Source organism: Myxocyprinus asiaticus, chromosome 29 (genome assembly GCF_019703515.2).
Source record: "Myxocyprinus asiaticus isolate MX2 ecotype Aquarium Trade chromosome 29, UBuf_Myxa_2, whole genome shotgun sequence".
In the NCBI taxonomy this organism is placed as follows: domain Eukaryota; kingdom Metazoa; phylum Chordata; class Actinopteri; order Cypriniformes; family Catostomidae; genus Myxocyprinus; species Myxocyprinus asiaticus.
In genome coordinates this window covers 20,072,081-20,098,092 of record NC_059372.1, presented here as the reverse complement: position 1 = coordinate 20,098,092, position 26,012 = coordinate 20,072,081, and the positions used below count along the sequence as shown (strand labels likewise).

The 26,012-nt window shown below is 40.3% G+C and overlaps 1 protein-coding gene across 1 annotated transcript; it reads left to right on the top strand.

The window, feature by feature from the left end:
• Nucleotides 1-1,278: 1,278 nt before the first annotated feature.
• Nucleotides 1,279-21,467, top strand: LOC127419606 (ceramide kinase-like). Its single transcript, XM_051661134.1, has 13 exons — nt 1,279-1,664; nt 8,226-8,321; nt 8,415-8,552; nt 8,952-9,080; nt 12,538-12,601; nt 12,871-13,016; nt 13,164-13,238; nt 13,857-14,009; nt 14,106-14,211; nt 15,361-15,464; nt 17,332-17,528; nt 17,918-18,234; nt 20,457-21,467. The coding sequence occupies exons 1-13, from the start codon at nt 1,538-1,540 to the stop codon at nt 20,515-20,517; spliced, it is 1,713 nt and encodes a 570-aa protein (XP_051517094.1). The 5' UTR covers nt 1,279-1,537; the 3' UTR covers nt 20,518-21,467.
• Nucleotides 21,468-26,012: the final 4,545 nt, after the last annotated feature.

Here is a 26,012-nt window from a genome sequence, read left to right as displayed (position 1 = left end):
TTTATCTGGAAAGTCAAGTTTCCAAGTGTAAATGAAGGAAGAGGAAAGACAATTTGAGAGACAAACAAAACAGACCAAAGATGAGTAAGGTGTGCTCAGTGCAGTCAAGCAAGACTGACACTTGTGTTTTTGTTTTTTTGGTGATTTGAGGTTCATGTTTTGTATGTTTAATCAAAGTTTTCTGTATGAACACCTTGCATCAGGAAAAAAAAAACAAAAAAAAAAAACAAAACATGACACTTCATAACACACTTAAACTGTCATGTCATCTCGCCGTACCAGTCCCACCATCTTGTTGCCATTAATAACAAAAGGATGCAAAAAGAGAGAACAAACTTATAACATAAATGTATGTGGTATTTCCAGTGCTGGGTAGTAAGAGAATACATGTAATCTGGATTACGTAATCAGATTACAAAAATTAAGCATTTGTAATTACATTAAATTACATTTTAAAGGACTCATCAGATTAAAGTTACTTTATTATGGTTTACAGGATTACACATTAATCAGGCAGTAAATTCATTATAAATTCAGTATGTTCATCATTTATTGTTCCCTTTCATTTTTCTTCTTTTTAAACATTTAAAATTGCAGCCTACTGCTGATATACATTCGTTAAATCTTGAATTTTGAATTTATGCCTGGAATTGCACACACAGACCTGATACTAGCAGATATTAGAATGATGTCAGAAGTAATCTAAAAGGAGCTAATCCAAAAGCAATCAGATTAGATTATTTAAAAAATTTAATACAATAGACAGCGTTTCTGACAAAAATTTTAGCCATGTAAGTAGTAATCAGTACCAGATTACAATGAAAAAGTAATCTACCCAGCACTGGGTATTTCCATCAACTATAGGCCTTACAGTGATTTTGATGGATCCACATCTTATATTTTCTAACATTCACGTTTTATGGTAAAGCAATAATAATAATAATAGTAATAATAATAATAATAATAATAATAATAATTTGAATCTATCCCTTTAAGAAAGTGGAATTCTCTAATATTAAAGCCAGTGACTTAATTTGGAATATGCATGTTTTGTTTGTTTGTTTGTTTCAATGAATTGTTTAAAGGAAAACGTTTTAAATAGGCAAAATGTTTACATGGTAGCCAATGTTTCGAATTACAGTTAGCTTCACTGCATTTTAATAAATATGCAAATGTCTTGGATAGGTTTATCCAATGAGAGTTGAGTATGCAAATTGTTTTCCAGGACAGGTGCGCAGCCTCAAAGTGTAGATAAAGTGTAGTTTTAGACATGCCCTGTTAAGAACGGTGAAGTAGGTCACCTTAGGTAAGGAAAGGAGAGTTTATGTACCTCATTTATTTTATCTTCCGTTACGCAAACTTATTTATTGCACTTGGGGGGTGGATGTTATAATCCACATCTAATCATAATGGTTTTATTTGTTCGCTTCAAACGTTAGACGAGTTTACCAATTCCTACATGGATAAAACATACTACCGAATAGTGTTGTGGGACGGTATTCAGTAGATCAAGTGAACGAATGCGAACAGAAAGGCGATGGAGATAGATTCAGTGAGAGTAGAGTCGAGTCTGTGGATCGGTAATAAGCGGTACAGGGCTTTCCTGAGCGGATGGTATTTCAGCTGGACTGAGATCGACAAGAGGAACCGGGAGAAGAAAACAAGTACGACATTCATTGACCTATGATGCCTAATAATGCTGTCTAGATAGGCAGCAAAATTGCTTTTGAGACCCAGCCTTAGTGTTTGATATTTAAATAAGATGGCCTGCATGGTGGATAACCAAATGTGTAAACATTTGTTTAGTTAAAAAGCTAATAAGTGTACTAAGGTCATATTTTGGGTGGTGTACTGTATGATAATATTACATAATGTGGGATATAATAGTCATATACAATACAGAAGTACTGGACTACATATGATACAGTTGCCTGTGAAAGTCAATGCATAATCTAGTCACATATTTGTAGATGAATAACCTTATCATGATTCGATGCAGTGTGTACCATTACTGTTAGTTTAATTATTAACATTAAACATAAGGAAAGACTAAAATGATTCTTTACATTCTGTGCCATATGCAAAAAACAACAACGTAAATAATGTGCATTAGATTATACAGTGGCACCAAAAAGTATATGGACACTTAAAGATGTATGAATTTCATTAATAGTAAACCAAGTGGCAGCTGTTATCTAATGATGCTAGTGCTTTTCTAAAATAACTTTTGACTTTTTTGGACATTACTGTCATAACGTTACAGTCTTAATTTGTAACAGTAGCCTATAGCTGTTGTTTCATAATTTGAAACCTAACAAACTTAAAACTTAAGTTACTTTTGAAATGTATTCCACTACAGATTACAGAATACATGCTGTAAAATGTAATTTGTAACGTATTCCGTTAGATTATTCAAGGTCAGTAACGTATTCTAAATACTCTGGATTACTTCTTCAGCACTGGTAGTTCCCTATCTGTCACTCACTCGACGTTGTGTTGATGTAGTGACACTAGGGGTCACTCTTGGGAGCCCGAGACACCTCTAGTCTGATAAAAGGCCAATGAAAATTGGCAAGTGGTATTTGCATGCCACTCCCCCGGACATACGGAAACCTGCGTTCGTAAGAAAGCAAGCCACCCAAGCGGCTCCCCGCCCCGGTCCTTCTATCTATGGGTTTGAGGCCAGCGCGGCTAGCACTGGGAGCGATTTGTGGACCCCAGTGGGACCGCCTCCACCGGGTATCCCCCTGCGGACCTCCCATTCCCCAGTGCTCGCGTCTGCCCCGATCTGGCTTCCGGATGAGTCCGCCGGCTCGTCTCGCAGCGAGTTCGACCTCTTGTTTGGAGCCCGTGAAGCTGATGAGCTCTCGAGCGCAGCATTGGAGAGCGGGCTTGTCCAGTCGGACGCAGAAGCCTCAGCTGGGCTCTCCCCTTCGGGGACGATTGCCCAGTCACAGGCTGATGCGGAGATGACGGACATGCTTTCCTGGGCGGCTGCGAGTGTCGGGCAAGAGTGGAACCCTCTGCTCTCCCCTGAACCCTCATGGCTCGATGATTGGTTCCTGGGCTCGCTGCGCCGCTCAAAGCAGCCATGCTCCGCTCCAGTGCCTTTCTTCCCGGAAGTGCACGAGGAGTTGACAAAATCATGGGAGGCACCTTTTACTGCCCGGTCCCGATTTCTCAGTTCCCCCGCCCTCACTACCCTCGATGAAGGGGCGGCTAGGGGCTATACGGTGATTCCCCCGGTGGATAAGGCGCTCGCGGTGCACCAATGCCCACAGAGCACCGCCACCTGGCGCGGACGCCCAAAGCTCCCATCCAAGCCCTGTAGGATCACGTCATTCCTGACGGCCAAAGCCTACAGTGCTGCTGGACAAGCCACCTCTGCCCTGCACGCCATGGCTCTCCTGCAGGTCCACCAAGCCAAGGCGCTAAAAGAACTGCACGAGGGTAGTTCCGCCCCATATCTGATGCAGGAACTGAGCTCGGCAACCGACCTTGCTCTCCGGGCGACGAAGGTCACGGCGCGGTCTCTCGGGCAGACGATGTCCACATTAGTGGTCCAGGAGTGCCACCTTTGTCTCAACCTGGTAGAGATAGGTGAGGCCGACAAGACATGGTTCCTTGCTGCCCCTATCTCCCAGGCTGGCCTATTCGGCGACACCATCGAGGACTTTGCCCAGCAGTTCTCAACGGTGAAGCAGCTGACGGAGGCTATCTGGCATATTCTGCCCCGGCGCTGCTCAATATCCAGCACCCCGTCTGCTCATCATCAAGGGCGTCCCCCTGTGGTAACTGCACCGGCTCCGCCGCAGCCCGCCCCTTTGGCCCGGCCCCTGCATGGAGCCCACCACAGGAAGCAGATGCCACCCGTCTCACGGTCAGCCACCAAGAACCCACGAAGGTCTTCAAAGCGCCCCTGAGACGGGCAACCCAGGGACGACGAAACCCACTGCATTGGAGCTGGTAGTAAGACTACTCCATCCCCCGGTGGAGGGCCGATGGAGAATCTTTTGTTGCCTTTTCATTTGATTTCGCCGCATGCCCAAGTGGCTGCGGTACCCAACAGTTCAGCAAAAGAGCAGTTTCCTCCTTCCCTGGGTCACATACCCGGTGTGCACGGTCGTCATAACGACCACAGTCCATATTTTTACCCTTGCAGGATTGGTGCTCCAGTGGCGGTTCCCCGCCCCTGCGTGCCCAGCTGTGGCACACATCCGCCCCCAATGTGACAGTCTCCACGGGTTGCGAGGACAGGCCTCTTCCTCCCCCATCCCAGGCTGTTCCAGGGGTGGTCACAAGGAGCCAGGTAAGTGCTTCGATGTCCCTAGACTCAGCACAGCCACGACATGGTGTGGCACCTCGAGCTCCGCCCCGCCGCAAGGCCCCACCTGCCGGTACATCAGACGAGGTTGTCCCATTGGTCCCCCTCGCGTGGAACTTGGATGCGTGGCTTGCGCTTTCCAATCCATCGCGATGGCTGGTCTGGACCGTCCGACTCGGCTACGCAATTCAGTTCACCAGGCGTCCACCCAGGTTCAGCGGTATCCACTTCACCACTTCCTACGGAAGGGTGCGATAGAACCTGTCTCTCCGGCTGAGATGAAGAAGGGGTTTTACAGCCCCTACTTCATCGTATCAAAAAAAGGCGGTGGGTTGCGGCCAATCTTGGACCTGTGAGTACTGAACCGGGCTTTACACAGACTACCGTTCAAGATGCTGACGCAAAAACGCATTCTGGCGGGTGTCCGGCATCAAGATTGGTTTGCGGCGGTAGACCTGAAGGACGCATACTTTCACGTCTCGATTCTACCTCGACACAGACCCTTCCTCCGGTTTGCATTCGAGGGTCGGGCGTATCAGTACAAGGTCCTCCCTTTCGGTCTGTCCTTGTCCCCTCGCGTCTTCACGAAGGTCACAGAGGCAGCTCTTGCCCCGTTAAGGGAGGTGGGGATTCGCATTCTCAACTATCTCGACGATTGGCTAATCCTAGCTCACTCTCGGGACATGTTGTGTGCACACAGGGACTTGGTGCTCTCGTACCTCAGCCGATTAGGGCTTTGGGTCAACTGGGAAAAGAGCAAGCTCCTACCGGTTCTCTTTTCTCGGTTTGGAGTTGGACTCAGTCTCATTGACAGTGCGCCTCACGAACGAGTGCGCACAGTCGGTGCTGACCTGTTAGAAGGCGTTCAAACAGAAAACAGCGGTTCCACTGAAACTCTTTCAGAGGCTCCTGGGGCATATGGCATCCTCAGCGGTGGCCACCCCGCTCGGGTTGATGCATATGAGAATGCTTCAGCACTGGCTTCAGACTCGAGTCCCGAGATGGGCTGTCCCCTTCCACCTTGAAGGTGTACGTTGCTGCTATAGCAGCACACCATGACACAGTGGACGGTAAGTCCTTAGGGAAGCACGACCTGATCATCAGGTTCCTGAGAGGTGCCAGGAGGCTGAACCCCTCCAGACCGCGCCTCGTTCCCGCATGGGACCTCTCTGTAGTTCTTCAGGGTCTACAGAGAGCCCCTTTTGAGCCTTTGCAGTCAGCTGAGCATAAGGCACTCTCCTTGAAGACTGCCATCCTGACTGCGCTCACTTCCATCAAGAGGGTAGGAGACCTGCAAGCGTTCTCTGTCAGTGCAACGTGCCTGGAGTTCGGTCCGGGCTACTCTCACGTGATCTTGAGACCCCGACCGGGCTATGTGCCCAAGGTTCCCACGACCCCTTTTAGGGACCAGGTGGTGAACCTGCAAGCGCTGCCCCAGGAGGAGGCAGACTCAGCCCTGTCGTTTCTGTGTCCGGTGCGCGCTTTACGCATCTATTTGGATCACACACAGAGCTTTAGGATCTCTGAGCAGCTCTTTGTCTGCTTTGGTGCACAGCGGAAAGAAAGCACTGTCTCCAAGCAGAGGACCGCCCACTGGCTCATTGACGCCATAGCTATGGCATATCACACCCAGGATGTGCCGCCCCCGGTAGGGCTACGAGCCCTTTCTACCAGGGGTGTAGCGGCCTCCTGGTCCCTGGACAGGGGTGCCTCTCTAACAGACATTTGCAGAGTAGCGGGCTGGGCAACACCCAACACCTTTGCGAGGTTCTACAACCTCCGGGTGGAACCGGTTTCGTCCCGGGTAGTGGCATGCAATACAAGTGGATAAGCCCGGGATAGCCGGCTGGGTGTATCGCTTGCACATAGTGCCTTTCACCTCCTCTGAGCTGAAGACGTGCGGCATTAATTCCCAGTAGTGTTCACAAACTATGTTCCCTGGTTGATTTCTCCGAGCCCTGTGGCAGTCGAGTTTTCGGAGAGACTCGCTGCCGGCCCAGTACATGTGCTAACTAAGAGCCCTGTTGTGGGGTAGGTGCTCCGCATGTGGCGATTCCCTGTAAGGTAACCCCATGCGATTGTATATCTTCCGCTAATTCGTTTCCCTGTTGGCAAACTGCGTCTTCCTTGGGCAGAGCCCCCTCTGCCACAGTCTCCATGTTTGTAGTAACTCCTCCCCCGTTGGGTAGGATCTACCATGAGACTTCTCCACATGGTCAGCAAGACCATGTGACGTATTTTCCACTTAAATATCCCCCCCTCTCTCTAGGCGAGGTGTGGTCTCCACGGTGTCCTCCCCGGACACCCCCCGACTAGACCTGGTCGGCCCAGTTGGATATTCCCCCTTTTTTAGGGAGTGGAAAAAAAGGGGAAAAGAGGCCATGACTGGGCTAGCCTGTCTCTATCTTTTGGGTAGTCGACTTGTCCCCAAAGGGCCGTTCGACACTCATAACTATATTGGGGGAGGTTACGTGTCGGCCTGGTGCGCTGGCTATGAGGCACACAGTTGTCTGCCCTTCACACACCGCCAGTTCATGTAACACAGTTCAGCCAGTTGCGGCGTTTTGTATAGGGACCCCTAGTGTCACTACATCGACACAACATCGAGTGAGTGACAGATAGGGAATATCATGGTTACTTGCGTAACCTCTGTCCCCTGATGGAGGGAACGAGACTTTGTGTCCCTCCTGCCACAACGCTGAACTACCCGCTGAAATGGCCGGACCTTATCTCAGCTCCTCAGCATAAAACCTGAATGAGTGGTTGCATGCCAGCTCCTTTTATACCCGTATGTCTGGGGGAGTGGCATGCAAATACCACTCGCCAATTTTCATTGGCCTTTTATCAAAGACCAGAGGTGTCTCGGGCTCCCAAGTGTGACCCCTATTGTCACTACATCAACGCAACGTCTCGTTCCCTCCATCAGGGAACGGAGGTTACGCAAGTAACCATGACGATTTTCTCACTTGTTTTGACTATAAAAACTCTGCCAGTATAGTAAGACAAAATACACGTTAAAAATACATTCTCTGAAAAACCTAAATATCTTATGCAGTGTTGTTTCTAAAGCAAGATCAATCTAACTGATCTTGTTTTAAGTATTTTTTTATTTTTTTACAGGAAAACAATACAAAAATTATCATCAAGAATACGATTTTTGCCCTAATATCAAAGATCTTACAAGAAAAAAGAAATTATGAGCCAACGTGAATTTTCTTAATAAAAAAATATGATCGTGCATGTAAAATGGTTAGAAATAGCATTTTAGCTTAGCGTAAAGCTTACAATTTACACAAGGTTTATTTCTATTTCTTCTGCTCCAAACTTACTTCAGACTTACTTCTCTGTCTGCTCATATTAATGTAACACATCATAAGAAAGTGTTTCACCGCTGTTCATATGCACTTTGAATCGCATCATTTATATGTATAAATGTTTTCCATCTGAAAGGTCTAAATATTAAATGAAATAAATGACAATAAAATGCAAAGTAATCTCTTCAGTAATCAAAATACTTTTTGAATGTAACTGTATTCTAATTACCAATGAATTAAACTGTAACTGTAGTGGAATACAGTTACTTATATTTTGTATTTTAAATATGTAATCCCATTACATGTATTTCGTTACTCCATAACCCTGCATGTTGCTTAGTTGATGAAAAAAACAATGTGTTTAAAAGGCCCTCCTTTCTGCCAGTTTTTCTTTGTTTCCATTTTAATGACCTAAAACAAGTTGAACAGCACCAGCCAGAATTGACAATAAACACAGTACACCTTAAAGACAACATAAAATCACAGAGACATAAAAGGCCTGGGCAAGAATGGTGGAATGTTTCTTGGTAAAATGAGAGACAGTCACCTCACTAATGTAAGAGTGTAACATGTCTGTTGTTCTTTAGTTTCTGTGCCGGTGTCAGAGGTGGTTGAGGTGAAGGAAGGTCGAGTCGAGATCCAACCTCAGAAGAAAGTAGAAGACACTGACCTTGATTTTACATGTAAGTGTCTGAAAGTGAGACTTCTTGTGCATAAGTATTAAATATAACCAAGCTAGACTAAACCTTGCTTTTATTTCTCCCTAATCGCATAAGTATTCTATGTGAAGCGCAACAGCAGAGGTAACACCCATGGAGCGTCGTGGAGCCTGGGCAGGACCCAGTTCTGCTGCCCTAGCCGGGATGTCCGGGATCAATGGATCATGCAACTCAGAACTGCACTCAAAACCCACAGTGAGTAAAGCTGCAAATAAAGGTTTCCCACGGTCACGGAAAATGTGGAAATACCTGTGAATTTTAAAATTGTAATTACCGGGCCTGGAAAATTAATGGAATTTAATACAATCCTAAAACGTTTTGGAAATTTCTATAATATATATATATATATATATATATTTTAGTTTTGTAGCTCTAAAATATTTCTTTGGTTAGACATGGCTCATTGTGAGTGTAATCTCTAGAATTTATTTTAAAAGGCTAAACGTTTAAGGCTGCCGAGTAAATGATTACAAAAATATTCCTTTAACTCAACTGTGTAAAGACGCCTTTATTTATTCATCCAGACTCATAATTTTCTAATGACTCATTAACATCACTCTACATCTCTCCCTCCATCTGCTTCTCCTCTATCAGGCCCCTCACGTCCTCACCGGTTGTTGGTGTTCATTAATCCTTTTGGAGGAAAGAAGAGGGGGAAACAGATCTATCACTCTCTAGTGGCCCCTCTGTTTGAGCTGGCTGGCATCAGCTCTCATGTTGTGGGTGAGATCCTGAGACACTATCTGTACTGTTCAAGAACCAAGCAGTTATCAAGTGTCCCTCTGCTAGGTCTCTGATACACTGCATGTCAGGTAGTGTAGTTCTCAAGTAACATGTAGATCTTTATCAAGACTGGAGAAGATGACTAAATTAAGAAGGAAATTTAGAGGGCCATTTAAATGGAATTACATGATAAAATAGCATGTTCTACACACTACAACCATTTTACATTACTTTTAATATTTCTTATGATTGAATGTACTTATTACAGAATTAAACATTCCCTTTAAGCTCTGAAGGTGTTTTTAAAGTTTTCCTGTTTCAGTGGCATTCCCAAAATTAAAGGCTAATAAAAAAATAAAAAATAAAAAAAAAACAAGTGGATCAGTTGTTTGGTATCATTTTAAAGAAAACTTCTCACATTATTTAATGAAATAGATAAGGATAAATTATGAGACTCTCAGCCTAAGAAACTGCTGAAAAAACAAAACAAAACGTAAGCCGAAAATTAACCTTATTTCTTATTTTTCTGATTTGACATTATATATCTCAGGGTGTAAATTAGGTAGCTCCGACTGCTTTTGTTCCCAATCATGTCACCCGTAAAGGAGTAAAATTTTGTGTTGATACGACAAAGCAATCAAAAGTTACAACATTACAAAATCATTTATTCTAGTGTCCAAAAACGTCTCCAAACAAATAAAAACATCTTAATTGTACATAAGAACTAATCACACATGCAAATTCAACAATGACTAAAGGTATGCTCTCTCTCCAAAGCACGCAGGCATGGGTAACGAGTAGAGGTGTGAATCTTCACTGGCCTCACAATTCAATTACGATTCTAAGGGTAACGATTCGATAATAAAACGATTCTCGATGGATCAAGATGCATCTTGTCCTCCAAATTTCTTTTTTTTTTAGCAATAGGCGATGCAAGTTTATTTATATATCACATTTCAATGGTAATTCATAGTGCTTTACGTAAAAAATTATAAAGAAAATTAATACAAGATACAAGAAAATCTATTTAAAAACCAATTAAGGACAAGAAATAAGAGTAAATAGTAATACAATATATTTTTTTTAATTATTAAAATTACAAAAGTAAAAGAAAGCTGTTAAATAATATACACTCACTCAGATAGATCTGAACTCTTTATTTTTTCCCTTTTAGCTTTTTATTTAACAGCTATTTTCATAAATCAGAATGAGTCACATTATATTAACACTGTTAAATACTTCAGCTTATATTAAAATACATCTTTTGTTTAAAGCATTTTTAATCATTTTTATTTAATAGTATTTAATTATTAATTAAATGTAATCTATGCTAAGCCTATTCATTTTAGTTTTAACTATAACCACAAGTTGCTGGTCTAAGATGAGATATCTGCTTCTGTAATTATGCAGATGTCAGCTTCTCTCCTCACCAGCAAAGGTGATAGTAAAGTGGTTTAAATAGCGAGGAGCATCTCATCAAGCATCTCATATGCGCTCCTCCATCTGTTTGCTCTGCTATAAAGTCTCAAGTATCATGACCCCGTTAAAAACGCTACAATGGATTTCAAACCCAAGTTACAGACATGCAGACATGGTTTCATTCGGGCACAAACGGTCCTGTGGTTAAAACACAGTCTCAAACAGCTAGTGAGACTTCTGTTAGTCTGCAAAAAGCTGTGTTTGTTCACTTGGCTTTGGTTTATGCGTGTCTAACAGGCATATATATTTTTAGCATCTCACTCTTTCTCTGGCGCGTGCCACTGCGCTGTCGCGGTTTAAACTGAACTCTGAATCAATTCTGAATTTTTTGAGAATAGATTCAGAATCATTGGTGAAAGAATCATGATGCATCACTGAAACGTTTTTTTTCTCTCCCACCCCTAGTAACGAGATCTCATTCAGTTCCATTCTGTGTCAGTTGAGCCAACGAGTCTGTCTCGTACTTGGTGCCATCTCCTAGTGGCCACATGTAATTAGAGTGAATGATCCTCTCTGCCCATATTTGGATGACATCCACCTCTGGTTGTAGCGATCTGAATCCTAATGCAATTGGTTTAACGTTCCATGGCGCTGGACAATGTACTACAGGGGTGTCAAACTTGGTTCCTGGAGGGCCACAGTCCAGCACAGTTTAGCTCCAACCCTAATTAAACACACTTGAAGCAGCTAATCAAGGTCTTCAGGAGTGCTTGATGATTACAAGGAGGCATTTTGGAGCAGGGCTGGAACTAAACTCTGCAGGGGTGCGGCCCTCCAGGAACTGAGTTTGACACACCTGACGTACTACATCACTTCCTATGAAGTCATCTGATCCAGGAATTGTGCACATTGTGCTTTCTTGTGAATTATCTAATGATTTATCTAATGTTCTAAATTTAATGTTCCGATCCGAGCTGAGACTGTTAAAGGGGTAAATGTTTTAATGTTTTGTTTGTAATTTTTTTTTTTTTCCCTGAAGTCCATTTATAATTTTTGTCAAGGATTTTTTACACCAGAAAGGGTAAAAGTTTAAACCCATCCTTCATTAACAACTTCTTATCAAAGTCTGCATTACATTACAAAACAATCACTAACAAAATGTGCAACACAAACTGTTAAAGTTATACAGAAATTATTTGAAATTACCTATACACAGATCAGCCACAACATTAAAACCACCTGCCTAATATTGTGGATTTTCACACACAACAGTCTCTAGAATTTACTCCGAATGGTGCCAAAAACAAAAACATCCAGTGAGTGGCAGTTCTGCGGATGGAAACACCTTGTTGATGAGAGAGACAACAGAGAATGGCCAGATTGGTTCGAACTGACAAAGACTACGGTAACTCTGTACAATTGTGGTGAGAAGAATAGTATCTCAGAATGCTATTCTGAGATGCGGGTTGGTGCTGTTTTGGCGGCACGAGGGGACCTACAAAATATTAGGCAGGTGGTTTTAATGTTGTGGCTGATAGGTGTATATTGTTATACTGAAACGACATTGTCAAAAATAAACTTCAGACACTCTTTCCTAATACTGGGATCTTTCAAAGCGATGTGGTAGAGCTGTAGGTGCTACACACAGCCAAGAACAGCACTAAGTTTGGTGGACATTCCCACTTTTTACTCTTGTTAATTCTTCTGCTATTTAGGAATAATATAGTGTCATACCTCCTTATTACTTCATTGTGACTTTCTGAACACCGAAAAGGTTTTGTTGGTGTATAGATGTGGGTGGTCATGGGTTAATGTATTCTGTCTGACATCAGAAAGTTACAAAAGTAGAGAACAAGATGTATATACAGCTTAGTTTAATTAAATGAGCTTTGGACTGGGAAGGAAGTTTTGAGTTCTGAAAGTTACAGTATTTTTCCATAGAACATCTAACTATAATTATCATCATATAAACCCTTTAATAAGATATAAAGGGATATGTATTTGAAATAAAGCTGGGACATGTGTTTCTTGTTTTTAGTGACTGAACGAGCAAATCAGGCCAGAGACTACATCCTGAAGAAAGACTTAACAGGATTTGATGGGTAAGATATCCCCCAATGGCCATTCCTCATGAGTAAACAGTCAAGAATGTGCAATAACAATGGCTTGATTGTAATAATTAATGTCACTTGAGATCCGTCCTTGTATTTTGTTTTTTAAGCAGAAGTGTTTTGTAAATACTAAACGGGTAACCTTAGAATGTGCATCACCATATTCCGAGCAAACCTGTTCGAAATAATCTAAGTTTAGATTTAGATTTCTTTTAAGTCAATCCTTATTTTGTCAATCAAATGATTTTTTACCCTTTCAGTGTGATTTGTGTGGGAGGAGATGGAATGTTCAGTGAACTGCTGCATGGTGTGATTGGACGAACCCAGCAGGAGGCAGGGATTCCAGAACACGACCCCACTGTAATGCTGCAGCCATGTGACCTCCACATCGGCATTATTCCTGCAGGTGAAGTGTTTGTGTAGTGCTGTGAAAGGTGTGCAGAAAAGGGCGGAGATTGTGGTCTGTTTATACCACTAATGTGTCATTCAGATGCATGAGTGAGATAGTGAAAGTAGTGTTCGTTTTCTTTCCTGTGTTTAATTTTTTCCACAGGCTCTACAGATTGTGTCTGTTTCGCCACAGTCGGCATAAATGATCCTGTTACATCAACACTGCACATCGTCATTGGTAATTTGACTGGTCCTTAACAGTGCCAGAAATGAACCTTTTTTTAATATGGGGCATTATTTACCCTCTGGAATTGGATTTTGGGGGCATTTTTATGTATATAATGGCATTGTTTTCTAGCCATATAAAAATGCACAGCATGTCGTCCTTTATGTCAGATACTTCTTAAATAAATTAATTGAAATAAATTCCCAATCATAACAGCTGTAGCTGTACCTATCAAATCAACATCAAATACAAAGCTAGGTGTAAATAATGCACAAGGTTATATACTTCACATTATCTACACATTCAATATACTTCACATTATCTACACATTCAACAACACTCACCTCTGAGACAGAGAATATAGATAGAGATACTAGACTTGTAACTAGATAAGCCTAAAATATAATATTATGAAATAAATCAAATGTTAGAGATCAGATAATAAACTGAGAAATTCACTATGGGACTTTATTCCCCCCACTGTCACTTTCTGTGGCTTTTTTGCTCCGTGCTCCGATTAATTTCTGACCAGGGTCCTTACCATTAATAAAGTACACCGCAACTTTAAAATAGATATCATGAATAGAATGAATGGAGTTGAAAATGTCCCTCTTCTCTTTCACTCATCAGGAGACTCTCAGCCTCTGGACGTGTGTTCTGTCCATCATCAGTCAACACTTATGCGGTATTCTGTCTCTATGGTGGGTTATGGTTTCTATGGAGATGTTTTGGCAGAGAGTGAGAGGCACCGCTGGATGGGCCCTCTCAGATATGATTATTCTGGTATGGATGATTGGTATAAATTGTCATAAATGTGAGAAAAACAGACATAAATCCCATCTGTGCTCATATTTCAATGTTTGTTTGTTCTCCTGGTAGGTTGTATGGTATACTTGTGTAACAGGAGCTATCCGGGACTAGTGCAATATCTCCCTGCAGATTCTCATATCTCCAGCCCACGGGACAACACTCGCTGCCTCTCGGGGTAAACACTCTCCTACATGTTTATACAACAAAAACACATTAAAAGTTCATCTAAACATGTTTTACATAGATATTAGTATATAGATTCATATAATAAAAGCTCATATTAGCTTTTTTATTTTCACAATTTTTACTTGGCAAACCCAACATAGTTGATATAGATACACTAGTGGCATAGTTCAAATGTATGGATGGGTTGCGTGGAGTGTCATTGGTGTTCTAATTACTGTGACCTCCCTCATCTTTTGGGAATAAAGTGTTGTTTGCTCTCAGCTCACCAACATGCCACCAGTGGCCTGAATTCCTCAGTGTTTGTCTGAAACGGAGATGTGGCTGTTGCCTGATCTATCCAGAGGGACGTTACAATGACAATATATGAGCGATATGATCACTAATGGAAGAAGAGTTGCTTGTGAAATGCTAGACTCAAAGGACTGCTGAATTAAAGAATATCCTGGGTTGTTTTCAACCTGGTGTCAATGTATCGCATCTGTGTCATGCTGTCAATCAGCACAGATAATAATGTTGATGAGTCCCTCAATGTGTATGAATGAAATGGACATGTATTCATTCATAATGAAGCTTAGCAGGCAAGCACACAAGGGGCTGTTCAGACCGAACACGGTCTTGGGCTAAAAAATATCTAGACGCAGTGCAGCAAATATAACAGAGTGTCATGCAGGTGTCTTGAGACATGCTTTTAAAAGTTGACATACTTTTTAATCTGATACAGTGTCTAAAAAAATATGTCCCTCCTGCCCAAGACACTGAAAAATGGGCAAGACACGGCACAGCGGTCAAAGATGTCCATCTAGCGAATGTTTACATATAAAAACAATTGTTTTTGTGCATGATCTTATGTAAACTTCACCCACAGGTGTTGGGTCTGTAATGCATAACTAGAACTTTCTCCACCTAGAAAGGTAATGCCACCTAAAAAACTCGAGACCTCACTAATCTGACTAGTCGGTTGGTGGACGAGGTGCTAGCAACATCAAGGTCATGTTTGATTCCCGAGGAAGGCACATACTGATTAAATGTATATGTTGAATGCACTGTAAGTTGCTTTGAATAAAAGCTTCGAACAAACTTATGAATGTACATGTTGATGCATGTTTGTTTGTTTGTTTGATTGCTTGTTTTTTTACAGATGCAGAGTGTGTTCTGAGAGCAAAGAAAGGCTCTTCCCCCACTTTGACAGCTCCAGTTCACTCTACAGCACCAGTCTTAGCCAATACAGCAATGAGTTAGAGGGTAAGTCCAGTCTCAACCATAGCAGCCATCTGCTGCCTAACAATGCTATTTGTATAATGCCTGTCATCTCATCAGAGACCCTATTACTGCAGTCACACTGTGTTGAGTATACCAATGGGATGTATATTACGTTTGTGTTGAGGTGTATTTGACTGTTGACATGCAAATACCACAGTGTACACATTGGTAGGTCTCCAAAGCAATTGTACACTTGTGACAAAGGCTTTTAAGGTAGTTCACCCATCAATAAAAATGTTGTCGTTTTTAATTCTCCCTCGTGTCGTGTATTAACCTGTATGACTTTCTTCAGAGAAACACAAAAGGAGATGATTTGCATAATGTTCACACTGCTCTTTTCCACACAACAAAACCATTTAGTGACCATTAAAGTCGTTCATATGACATGTGTGCTATATTCCAAGTCTTCTAAAGCCATACAATTGCTTTGTGTGACGGACAGACCTCATTTGTGCTTTCACATTTTCACATATTTTTTAAATATGTGCAAGCACAAATTAGAATTAGTTCTGCTTAAAATCTCCTATTGTGTTCATGCACGGGCAAAAGAAAGTCAGTCATATCGGTTTGGAATGTCATGATGGTGAGTAGCCTAAATTATGACAGAATTTACTTTTTTGGGTGACCTATTACAATAAAAAAAAATGTCAGTAAGAGATTTTTACAAACTAAAAATATTATCATAGTTTGAAATATAGTAGTTGAAACAAATTCAATCTATCATCAGTATTTATGCTCTTAAATTTAGAAGGTAGAAGCACTTACTGTATGCATTATATTGTAATTAGTGCTGTCAGACGCTTACAATTTTTAATCACGATTAATCGCATAATTTGTTTTGAAATTAATCATGATTAATCACAGATTTTGAAAGTGCTGAAATTTGGCACAATATTTATTTTCCTGTACAAATGCATTTATTTCCAACTTAGGAAAGAAAACAAAACAAAAGGTAACAATATAATGCTTTATTAAAATTTTCCATACAAAGACTTCCACAGTATAAAGATAGAAATGCACTAAAATAGCACCAATTCAAGTAATATTAAACATTTCCCAAAGTCTAAGTAGGAGGTTGACTAATTGAAAAACTAGTCTACCCATAGGTTGTATTTTCATTGCAATGGGCATTAAATCTTTTCTACAGCAATCTTGAAGCCGCGTTCATTATTTGCGTCAGAGCATCAACGCCAGTGCCACTTTAAACTCAACATGAAAAGTGCTTGCAGACAAAAACGTCTTAATCTGCGTTTTGGTGATAGTTAAGACTTGCCGTGCTTCTGTGGTTAATTAAAATGCGCTTTACATAGGCGGAAAAATACTTGATTTCTATCACATGTCCCATCTGGGCTTGTTTTGTATATCAAATAGCATTAGAGGTCCTTGCTCCATCATTTTATCACGGAAGCGCTGTTGTGTGTGTGCACAGAGATTCTTTTATTTACTTAGATAACAACCTCTGCGGCTCTACCATAGGAGAAAGCATAACGGTCAACTAGCGTGTTATGACAGTACCGCCCATAGAATGTCTATGGGACAGCTGCATTATGCTATTGTATGCTAAGCTTGTAGGCTGCACTTGGTAGAAGAGCTCTGGTGTGTGTCTGTGTTGTGAACTTTGTCAGTGTAATGACTCCGGCGGACAGTGTTTATGCTGGGTTGTGTTGTTTTAACGGTAAATGCGTTAATCGCGATTAAGAAAAATTAACGCATTAAACTTTAATTAATCGCATGCCTTAACATGTTAATTCTGACAGCTCTAATATAATTATTCATTCAGTACTGAATTAATTATCTGTCGTGATGTTTCTCTATGCAGTCCCTATCTTTAACCATCTCTTTATTGCAGGTGAGTGGGTGACGGTTGATGGCAAGTTCAAGTGTGTCTCTCTCACCTGTATGTCGAGTTCATGTCCACGCAGCCCAAAGGGTCTCTCACCCTCTGCCCACCTGGCTGATGGGACGGCAGACCTCATTCTGGTGCGAGAAACTAACCCTGTGGGCTTCCTCACATATCTTCACAGGCACACAAATTCAATGGATCAGGTAAAGTCCCATGACACGTACACAGCTGTATTCTTTAAACTTAAGTGTGGAATTTTTAAATTTTAAAATACTTTCTCCCATTCCAATTCAATGTGCAGAGACAACTATACAGTAAGTAAACCATTCGAAAGCCATTCGATATGACATGACATTGGCTGAAACAATGGCGTGAGTTTGGGGTAGGACTATTTGTTTGCTCCACCAATGGAAGATGAGGGAGTGTTCAGCAATTTTTTGCAGTTCTGTTTGGTGACACTAGTGGCACAGAAATGACTCACACTTCAGCTTCAATCATATGTTTTATTGAAAGAAATAAACTGACAACTGACATTCAATCAGGAAAAAATAGTCAACTACATCTCTGTAATGACTCTGTAATATCATTTTAGTTTGACCTTCCCTTCGTTGAAGTTCATCGTGTCAAGGCAGTTCGTTTTTCTCTTCCCCCTGGAGAAGAGGAGGAGAATGAGGAAGAGGAGAGAGAAATCCAGACCTCTGCTGAGAGGGTATTGGAGGATCCTGAGAAACTGTGTAGTGAAAATGCAAATTCAAGTGGCTCACAGCACCATCTTCCTAGACGGAAAGAGAGAGGAACTGTTGGAAAGAGTCGAGGCTTCGTGTGCGGGCCCTGCTGCACTAAACCTCCATCTGTATCTGTGTGGAACTGTGATGGAGAGATTCTACCTCACACGGAGATCCTATGCAGGTACAGGGACCACAATGTTGGCCTGAACATTTAAATTACTGTTTTAGTTTAATTACCCTGCTGAAAAACCAAGCTTGCAATTTCCTTGCGTGTCTAGGCTGGTTAATGCTGGTCATTGAAAACATTAAATAAGTAAATCAAGAGGTGTGTTGAGATATTGTGAAAGGATATTGATCTTGAATTGTATATGAAGGGTTTGAATAGCATAAGGTTTTAGCTTTGAAGATAAAGAATCAGAATGAGCTTTACTGCCAAGTATGTTTACACATACAAGGAATTTGTCTTGGTGACAGGAGCTTCCAGTGTACAACAATACAAAAACAATACAAAAATAGCAGCAAGACAAAGATAATAATAAAAAATAATTATACACATATGTACATACACACACAGACACACACACACATACATACATACATACACACATACACATACGTAGTACAAATCTAATACAAGAGGTTTATAACCAAAATTAAAACCCTTATTTTTGAGCAAGATATAAGACCTAATGTTTCTCTAATATTCCTGTGTTCCAGGGTGGTCAACTAATCAACTAGTCGTCTAACAACTGACTAGTCGATTAGTAGAGACGATTACTAACATTAAAGGTATAGTTCATCCAAAAATTTAAATTCTCTCATCATTTACTCACCCTCATGCCATCCCAGATGTGTATGACTTTCTTCTGCTGAACTCAAACAAAGATTTTTAGAAGAATATCTCAGCTCTGTAGGTCCTCACAATGCAAGTGAATAGTGACCAGACCATTCAAGCTCCAAAAATCACACAAAGGCAGCATAAAAGTAATCCATATGACTACAGTGGTTAAATACATACCTTCAGAAGCAATATAATAGGTGTGGGTGAAAAACAGATCAATATTAAGTCTTTTTATAAATCTCCACTTTCACTTCCACATTCTTTTTCTTTTGATCTTTTGACTTCACCACCTGCTGGGCAGGGAGGAGAATTTAAACTGACTTAAATATCGATCTGTTTCTCACCCACTTATCATATTGCTTCTGAAGATATAGCAATATGACCAGTGAAATCTTATGGATTACTTTTATGCTGCCTTTATGTGTTTTTTGGAGCTTCAAAACTTTGGTATCCATTCATTTGCATTTTATGGACCTACAGAGCTGATATATTCTTCTAAAAATCTTTGTTTGTGTTCAGCAAATGAAAGAAAGTCTTACACATCTGGGATGGCATGAAGGTTAGTAAATGATGAGAGAATTAACATTTCTGGGTGAACTATCCCTTTAATAATTTTAGTGGTGGTGGTTTTAATGGGAGACGCATTTCTCAGATTAATTGAGGTTTTTTTGTGATGATAGCTTGCTGTGCTTAACAGTGAATAACAGTCAGCAAAGTAAAACCCTCTGCAAGAAGCTTCGTCTCTTTAATGCTTTAGGTTTAGACTTTTCATGCACTGCTGTTACAGCAAAGCGCTGCATTAAAAATACATTTCAAGATGATCACTGTCGGATGTTAAATCCTCTGCTGTGAGTAATATTCCCATATTTTTGAGGTGAGGTGGGGAGATTAAAGTCTTAAACTGATTCTGTCTGACACTGCTTAAATAAGTTGCAGTAAAAAAAGTTTTAAACTGTTTGATGTTGTGAACTAGATGTGTACCCACAAGATTATCTTGCAGATTTTTTGCTTTTGAATGTGCAGCAAGGATCACCCTGAAGCACTCCAGATACATTGAAGTGTGTCATTATGCCTTTCTTATTTCTATTCTTACTTTGATAGTTTTGTGCAATAAGATTTTATAGACTAACTATTTATTTGTTAAACATCTGTTAGTCACCATGTTGATGTTCTGCACTTTGAGACCAAATATCTCTCTAAAAGGCATCTGATAAGGGTCACTTGAACTGATTTTTATTTATTTATTTATTTATTTATTTTTTTATCCTTATTATCCTTAACACCGACTAGTATGAAAATTTGTAGTTTTGCACATCCCTGTTCTCAAGGTTATTTTTCACAGGGGAAAAAATACTGTACCAGCACTTACCTTAGGGGAATATGACTGTGTAATCAAATGCATTTAATGTCTGGCTCCGATGATGTAAGCAAATCATAGTTAATTATATGAAATGGCTGCTTTGAAGTTTCTAAACTCAGAACTTTGTATCCACTCATTTGAATGTTTCCTAATCTATGAATGTCACTTACACAGCTACTCTTTTTTTTTTTTTTCTCTCCAGAGTTCATGGCCAGCTAGTGCGTCTCTTTGCCAGGGGCGTCGAGGATTCAACAGGATCTTAAATATAGGAGCTACAAAGAGAGATGTGTTCAACACCACACATGACCTCAGTACAGCACTTCTCTTGTAAAGCGGAATACATTATGTAAATATGTGTGTGGGGTTAAAGTCAATGTAGAATAAATATCTTATAATGAGTATTTAGAACTTGGAGCAATGATGTCATAGAAGCTCATTTCACATTTGCCAGCAGGATATTTTAGTTATTCCTAAATTTTTATGTAAATATTAGGAATAATACTATATCATTAACATATAGGTTGATGGTCAACTTACAATCATTTCAGTGATTTTATAGGTTTTTTGCAGAGCAAAAAAGTATTTATTCAATCTTTTAGTGCAATCTAACAGATTTCTTTATTTAGTCAAGAAACTTGCCTGTTTGCTAATTTTTTTTCCCGCTGTTTGTGATTATTTAAAATTTCAAAAAATATTAAACAAAATCAGCTTTTCCTAACAAGCAATTTAAGAAAAACAGAACGGTAGTTGACTGCTTTTGTTAAAATATTAAAGGGCTACTTTAAGAGGCATTACATTCTCTGGCTAGTGCTTTTAAATGGGAGGGATGGTCACAAAAATTGACTGGCATGCTTTAAGGGAGTGGACTCATTCCATTCAACATTCTCATAGATGTTTGTGATTGACAGGAATGTGCACATACAGGATGTCAGTGGGTTTAAAGTTGATTTTTTTTATATATAGATGTCGAATGTGTGTTCATGCCATTAAAGTGTCATGCATGAAAAGCAAATTTGTGAAGCCTTTGGAAAGAGCTATATTATTTTTTCAAAACTTTGTTACAAACTTTTGTTACTTTCTGCTGTGGCCACACAAACGTAGACCAAAGCCAAGCCCCCCTTCCCAACACACACACACTGCAATACGTTTCGTATTTCTCTCCTAAATTAGTCACTAACATGAGGACTCCCTTAAATGACATGTAAACAGAAATCTCAAGTGTTTGAAAAAGGCACTTCAAAATAGATGTTATAAATATGAGTGACGATACTACATTGAATGTACGTCAAAGATTAAATCAAAGACACTGACTTGTGTCAGTGATCAAAAAAACAACCAAGAGAGTCGAGTCAAACTGTATCTATTTAGAACATCAACATTTATATATTAGAATACTTCAAGCACTTTAACATGCCTAAATAGTCATTTTAGTTGCATAAATATATAAAGTTGCATAATACCAGAGTCCCTTTCAAGTCAGTCCATTCTGTGACCACCTCGGGAACACTCCCTGGCAGCTATTTTCTATGGATACAAGCAGTATAAAAGTACAGCTTTTATCTACTTGAATAGGGGAAAGAACGAAACCTCCAAAACAGTTGGTCAAGATTACAATAAAAGAACGTTTTATAATCAGCAGTAAAATCTGACAACAATGGTACCATAAATTGTGCTTTAGCTCAGATCACACTATTTAAAAAAAAATAATAATAATAATTATTAGGCTGGTTCAGTTAATCCGCATGTGCGTCCGAGTTAACTGACAGGCGATGTCTGTATCTAAAAGGTGATTGGCTCTTTTACCTGTAGGCAGGACTTCCTTTTCTACACCTGCCATATTGGGTGTACCAATTTCTCCCATCCATTTTAAAACAAGTGCTCCATCTCTACCTAAACAGTCTCTGATATTACACTGCTGTCAGTAGAAACAGCCAATGGCATGGCCAGTGCCTTTAGGAAAATTAATGGCTTCTGTGCAAATATACCTTTGTTCCTGGAAAACTAAATGGCAGTCAATCAAGTACTCTACTCAAGTTTCATACTTTACTTGATTTTACTAAAGAAAAGTGAAAATTATTTGTCAAATATAATAAAAAGTAAGGCATTAGTGCATAATTGTGGTGGAATGGAAGAATGGATTCTAAGAGGTCAGGTTTCCGATAAAAGAAAAAAAATTGGCATTTAAGATGACTGTGGCAGACAGGTCTCTTGTTCATCGGAAAGGAGGAAGCGGGAACCGGGTTATCTCGCGCGCACGCACACGCATACAGCTCCATGCGTCCCTCTGGTGTCTCCGGCTCTTCCTCATCTCTCTTCCGCTGATTGGGGCAACTCAGTGCCAGGCGTGCATCCTCATGGCCAGGCCATGCCCTTTCACCCAAAACTGAAAATTCTCTCATCATTTACTCACCCTCATGCCATCCCAGATGTGTATGACTTTCTACACACAAAGATTTTTAGAAGAATATCTCAGCTCTGTAGGTCCATACAATGTAAGTGAATGGTGACCAAACATGTGAAGCTCCAAAAAGCACAAAGGCAACATAAAAGTAATCCATAAGACTCCAGTGGTTTAATCCGTCTTCTGAAGCGATCTGATCGGTTTTGGGTGAGAACAGACCAAAATATAACTCCTTTTCACTGGACATCTTGCCATTACAGTCTCTAGGCAAGTTCATGATTTCAAGCTTGATTACACTTCCTAGACGGATGAGCAGAGCGCTAGATGGCGCTAGGAAGTGTAATCGAGCTTGATATCATGATCGTCAAGGAGACTACTGATGTCAAGATTTATAGTCAGGTCATGTCCAGCTCTGTCTCAGAACTAAAGTACATTCCACTCTTCTTGGGCAGCTTTTTGGCAAACGTGGCTACACCGGTAAAACCAGCTGAATTCTTTTGCGCTGAGAGTTAAAGATGTTCCCAGAACCAACAGTGATCTGCAGGTCCACCTTTCCTAATTCTCATTCACGGCTACACTTCAAGATTTTTTTGCATCAACCTGCTTTTCTTTGAAAAGGAATTAAAGACATTCCTAAGACAACAGACGACTGAGGCATTTGGAGATTAATCAGTTATTCTCAACAACAGTTAATTTCTTCTGTACAAGACTCAGTAGACCATTTTTTATGGACCTCACTTTGTGCACAGGGGCATTGTCATACAAGTTGAAAGCACACAATTCTCTAAAATGTCATTGTATGCCATAGCATACTTGTATTCACTGGAATGGCCAAACCTGTTAATTAGAAGGGTGTCCACTTAATTTTGGCCATGTAATATCTTTAAAGCAATTCTACACCTGAGCGTTTCTCAAATCATCTTTCCAAATATAAGTATAGTAGATGTTTGGGCTTTTGTACTATGAAGTAGGGAGTCCAGTTGAGTCGCTTGGTGAAAGCCCCAACCTCTCTACTCATCAGGTAAGAGTTTGCTCAAGAACATGGACAAATGTTCATTTTTCACCTAGATACATACATACCAGTACTGTAAATAAACATAATGATGACAAAACAGTATTCAAAAATAAGATAGTGTAGGCATTGAATAGCTTTATTGTCGTATGATAATTTGCGCTTAAATGTTGTAGTATTACAAATAATTTAAATGATACATTTCTTTTAAGCTGAAATTGACTAGTGGCTCAGAAGCCCTCATTTTCTAAAGGGACGGCCTACATTGCAGATAGGCCTAGTCTTTTAGAATGGGTAAAGTTTAATTCACTCAGACAAGCATACTTAGAAATATAAGGACATTTATAAAATTATTTTAGTTTATTCTCTTTAAAACGGACAATAAAATTGGATATGCATTGTGTAAGGTCCAGCAAAGGTCGGATTGAAGCCTAGCCTAAAATATCAGATTAAAGATAATGACACTGAACAATGAAAGTTAAAAGGAAATGTTCCATGAACCAGCAAACGGATAATCTCATTCTGCTGAAGAACTGCACCATAAAGAGGAAGTAGAGTGAATTTACAGTAAGAATGAAAGAGAACTTCCTCTTGGGTATGTACAATTGTGTGCTGCAGGTATAGACAAAACCAATGTATATACATTAATATTTAAATAAAAAGCACTTACAAAAAAAGGATATTAACTTGAGCATTGCGACGTTTCTGAGGCAGGACCTAAAATTCAAAGTGGCGGGGAAAAAAAAGGCTTATGATACACGTGCACACAACAGCAGTTGTTCCTGTATTTCAAAAATCTCTGCAGTGGGTGTTCACGATGGTACTGATATGTGCAGCTTGTAGTGTATGTGTGTGTGTGTGTGTCTGTGTGTGTGTGTGTGTGTGTGTGTATTTATTTATTTATTTATTTTATTTTTTATTGGTTCCACCTTACTAAGGCGATATAGAGAGTACTTGAGCCTGTTAACCCTTACAAAAATTTACCATGTGTTACGTCCTAAGATGTATTCTTACATTTTATATATTACAGAAGTGTGCATGTTTAATTTGTTGTTTCCAGTGTTGTGGTGCTTGCATGTGTGTTTTTTTTCTTTTTTTTTCTCCATTTTGTTCCTGCTCTGTGCTCTTCCACATTCCTCTCATGGGTACTTGATTGCCATTAGCTGTCACCAATTAGCAAGTGCTGTGATTTGTTTGTGGAGTGTTGAAGCCAGAATAAAAGTGCCACAGATTACACTGAGGGAGAGAGGTTTCTTCCATTAGGATGGGTCCTGTCTTCATGTTGAGCTTGTGTTTTCATTGTTGTTTGTGTCTGTTAAATTCAGCTGCGGTGCTGTGTATCAGACTACCAGAAAGCTTTCTGAAAGCTTAAGCTTTTATTTTATTCTATGTTCTCACTTATAATTTCCTTAGTTAATAAATAATTATTTATTAGGAACTGTAGGGAGAGGCTGCCCATTTATTTTTAAATCTTGTTTTCTCCTGTTTTTACCTAGAGAGGGAGTTAGGGAAGTTTTATGATAGTTTGTTTTTGTTTTATTTCCGAGGTTATTTAAGTAACTTCCTGATAGTTAGAGTACTTTTGTTTGTTGGTTTGGCCTTGCCCTCCCTGCAAGATTATTGTTCATATATATATCTCAGAAGAAAAAAAAAAATGTGTCTTTTTCAGGACACTGTATTTTAAAGATAATTTTGTAAAAATTCAAATAACTTTACAGATCTTTATTGTTAAGGGTTTAAACAATGTTTTCCATGCTTGTTCAGTGAACCATAAACAATTAATGAACATGCACCTGTGGAACGGTCATTAAGACTCTAACAGCTTACAGACAGTAGGCAATTAAGGTCACAGTTATAAAAACTTAGGACACTAAAGAGACCTTCCTACTGATTCTAAAAAACACCAAAAGAAAGATGCCCAGGGTCCCTGCTCATCTGCGTGAACATGCCTTAGGCATGCTGCATGGAGGCTTAAGGACTGCAGATGTGGCCGACCACATGTAACAACACCTGCACAGGATCGGTACATCCAAATATCACACCTGCGGGACAGGTACAGGATAGCAACAACAACTGCCCGAGTTACACCAGGAATGCACAATACCTCCATCAGTGCTCAGACTGTCCGCAATAGGCTGAGAGAGGCTGGACTGAGGGCTTGTAGGCCTGTTGTAAGGCAGGTCCTTACCAGACATGACTGGCCACAACGTCGCCTATGGGCACAAACCCACCTTCGCTGGACCAGACAGGACTGGCAAAAAGTGCTCCTCGCTGATGAGTCACGGTTTTGTCTCACCAGGGGTGATGGTCGGACTCCTGTTTATCGTCGAAGGAATGAGCGTTAC

Excerpts from the sequence above, each read along its gene's own strand:
- LOC127419606 (XM_051661134.1), top strand. The coding sequence starts at position 1,538 with ATGGAGATAGATTCAGTGAGAGTAGAGTCGAGTCTGTGGATCGGTAAT. Across the intron at positions 13,017-13,163 it reads CATCGGCATTATTCCTGCAG|GCTCTACAGATTGTGTCTGT; the intron begins GTGAAGTGTTTG and ends TTTTTTCCACAG. Across the intron at positions 14,010-14,105 it reads TCTCAGATATGATTATTCTG|GTTGTATGGTATACTTGTGT; the intron begins GTATGGATGATT and ends TTCTCCTGGTAG.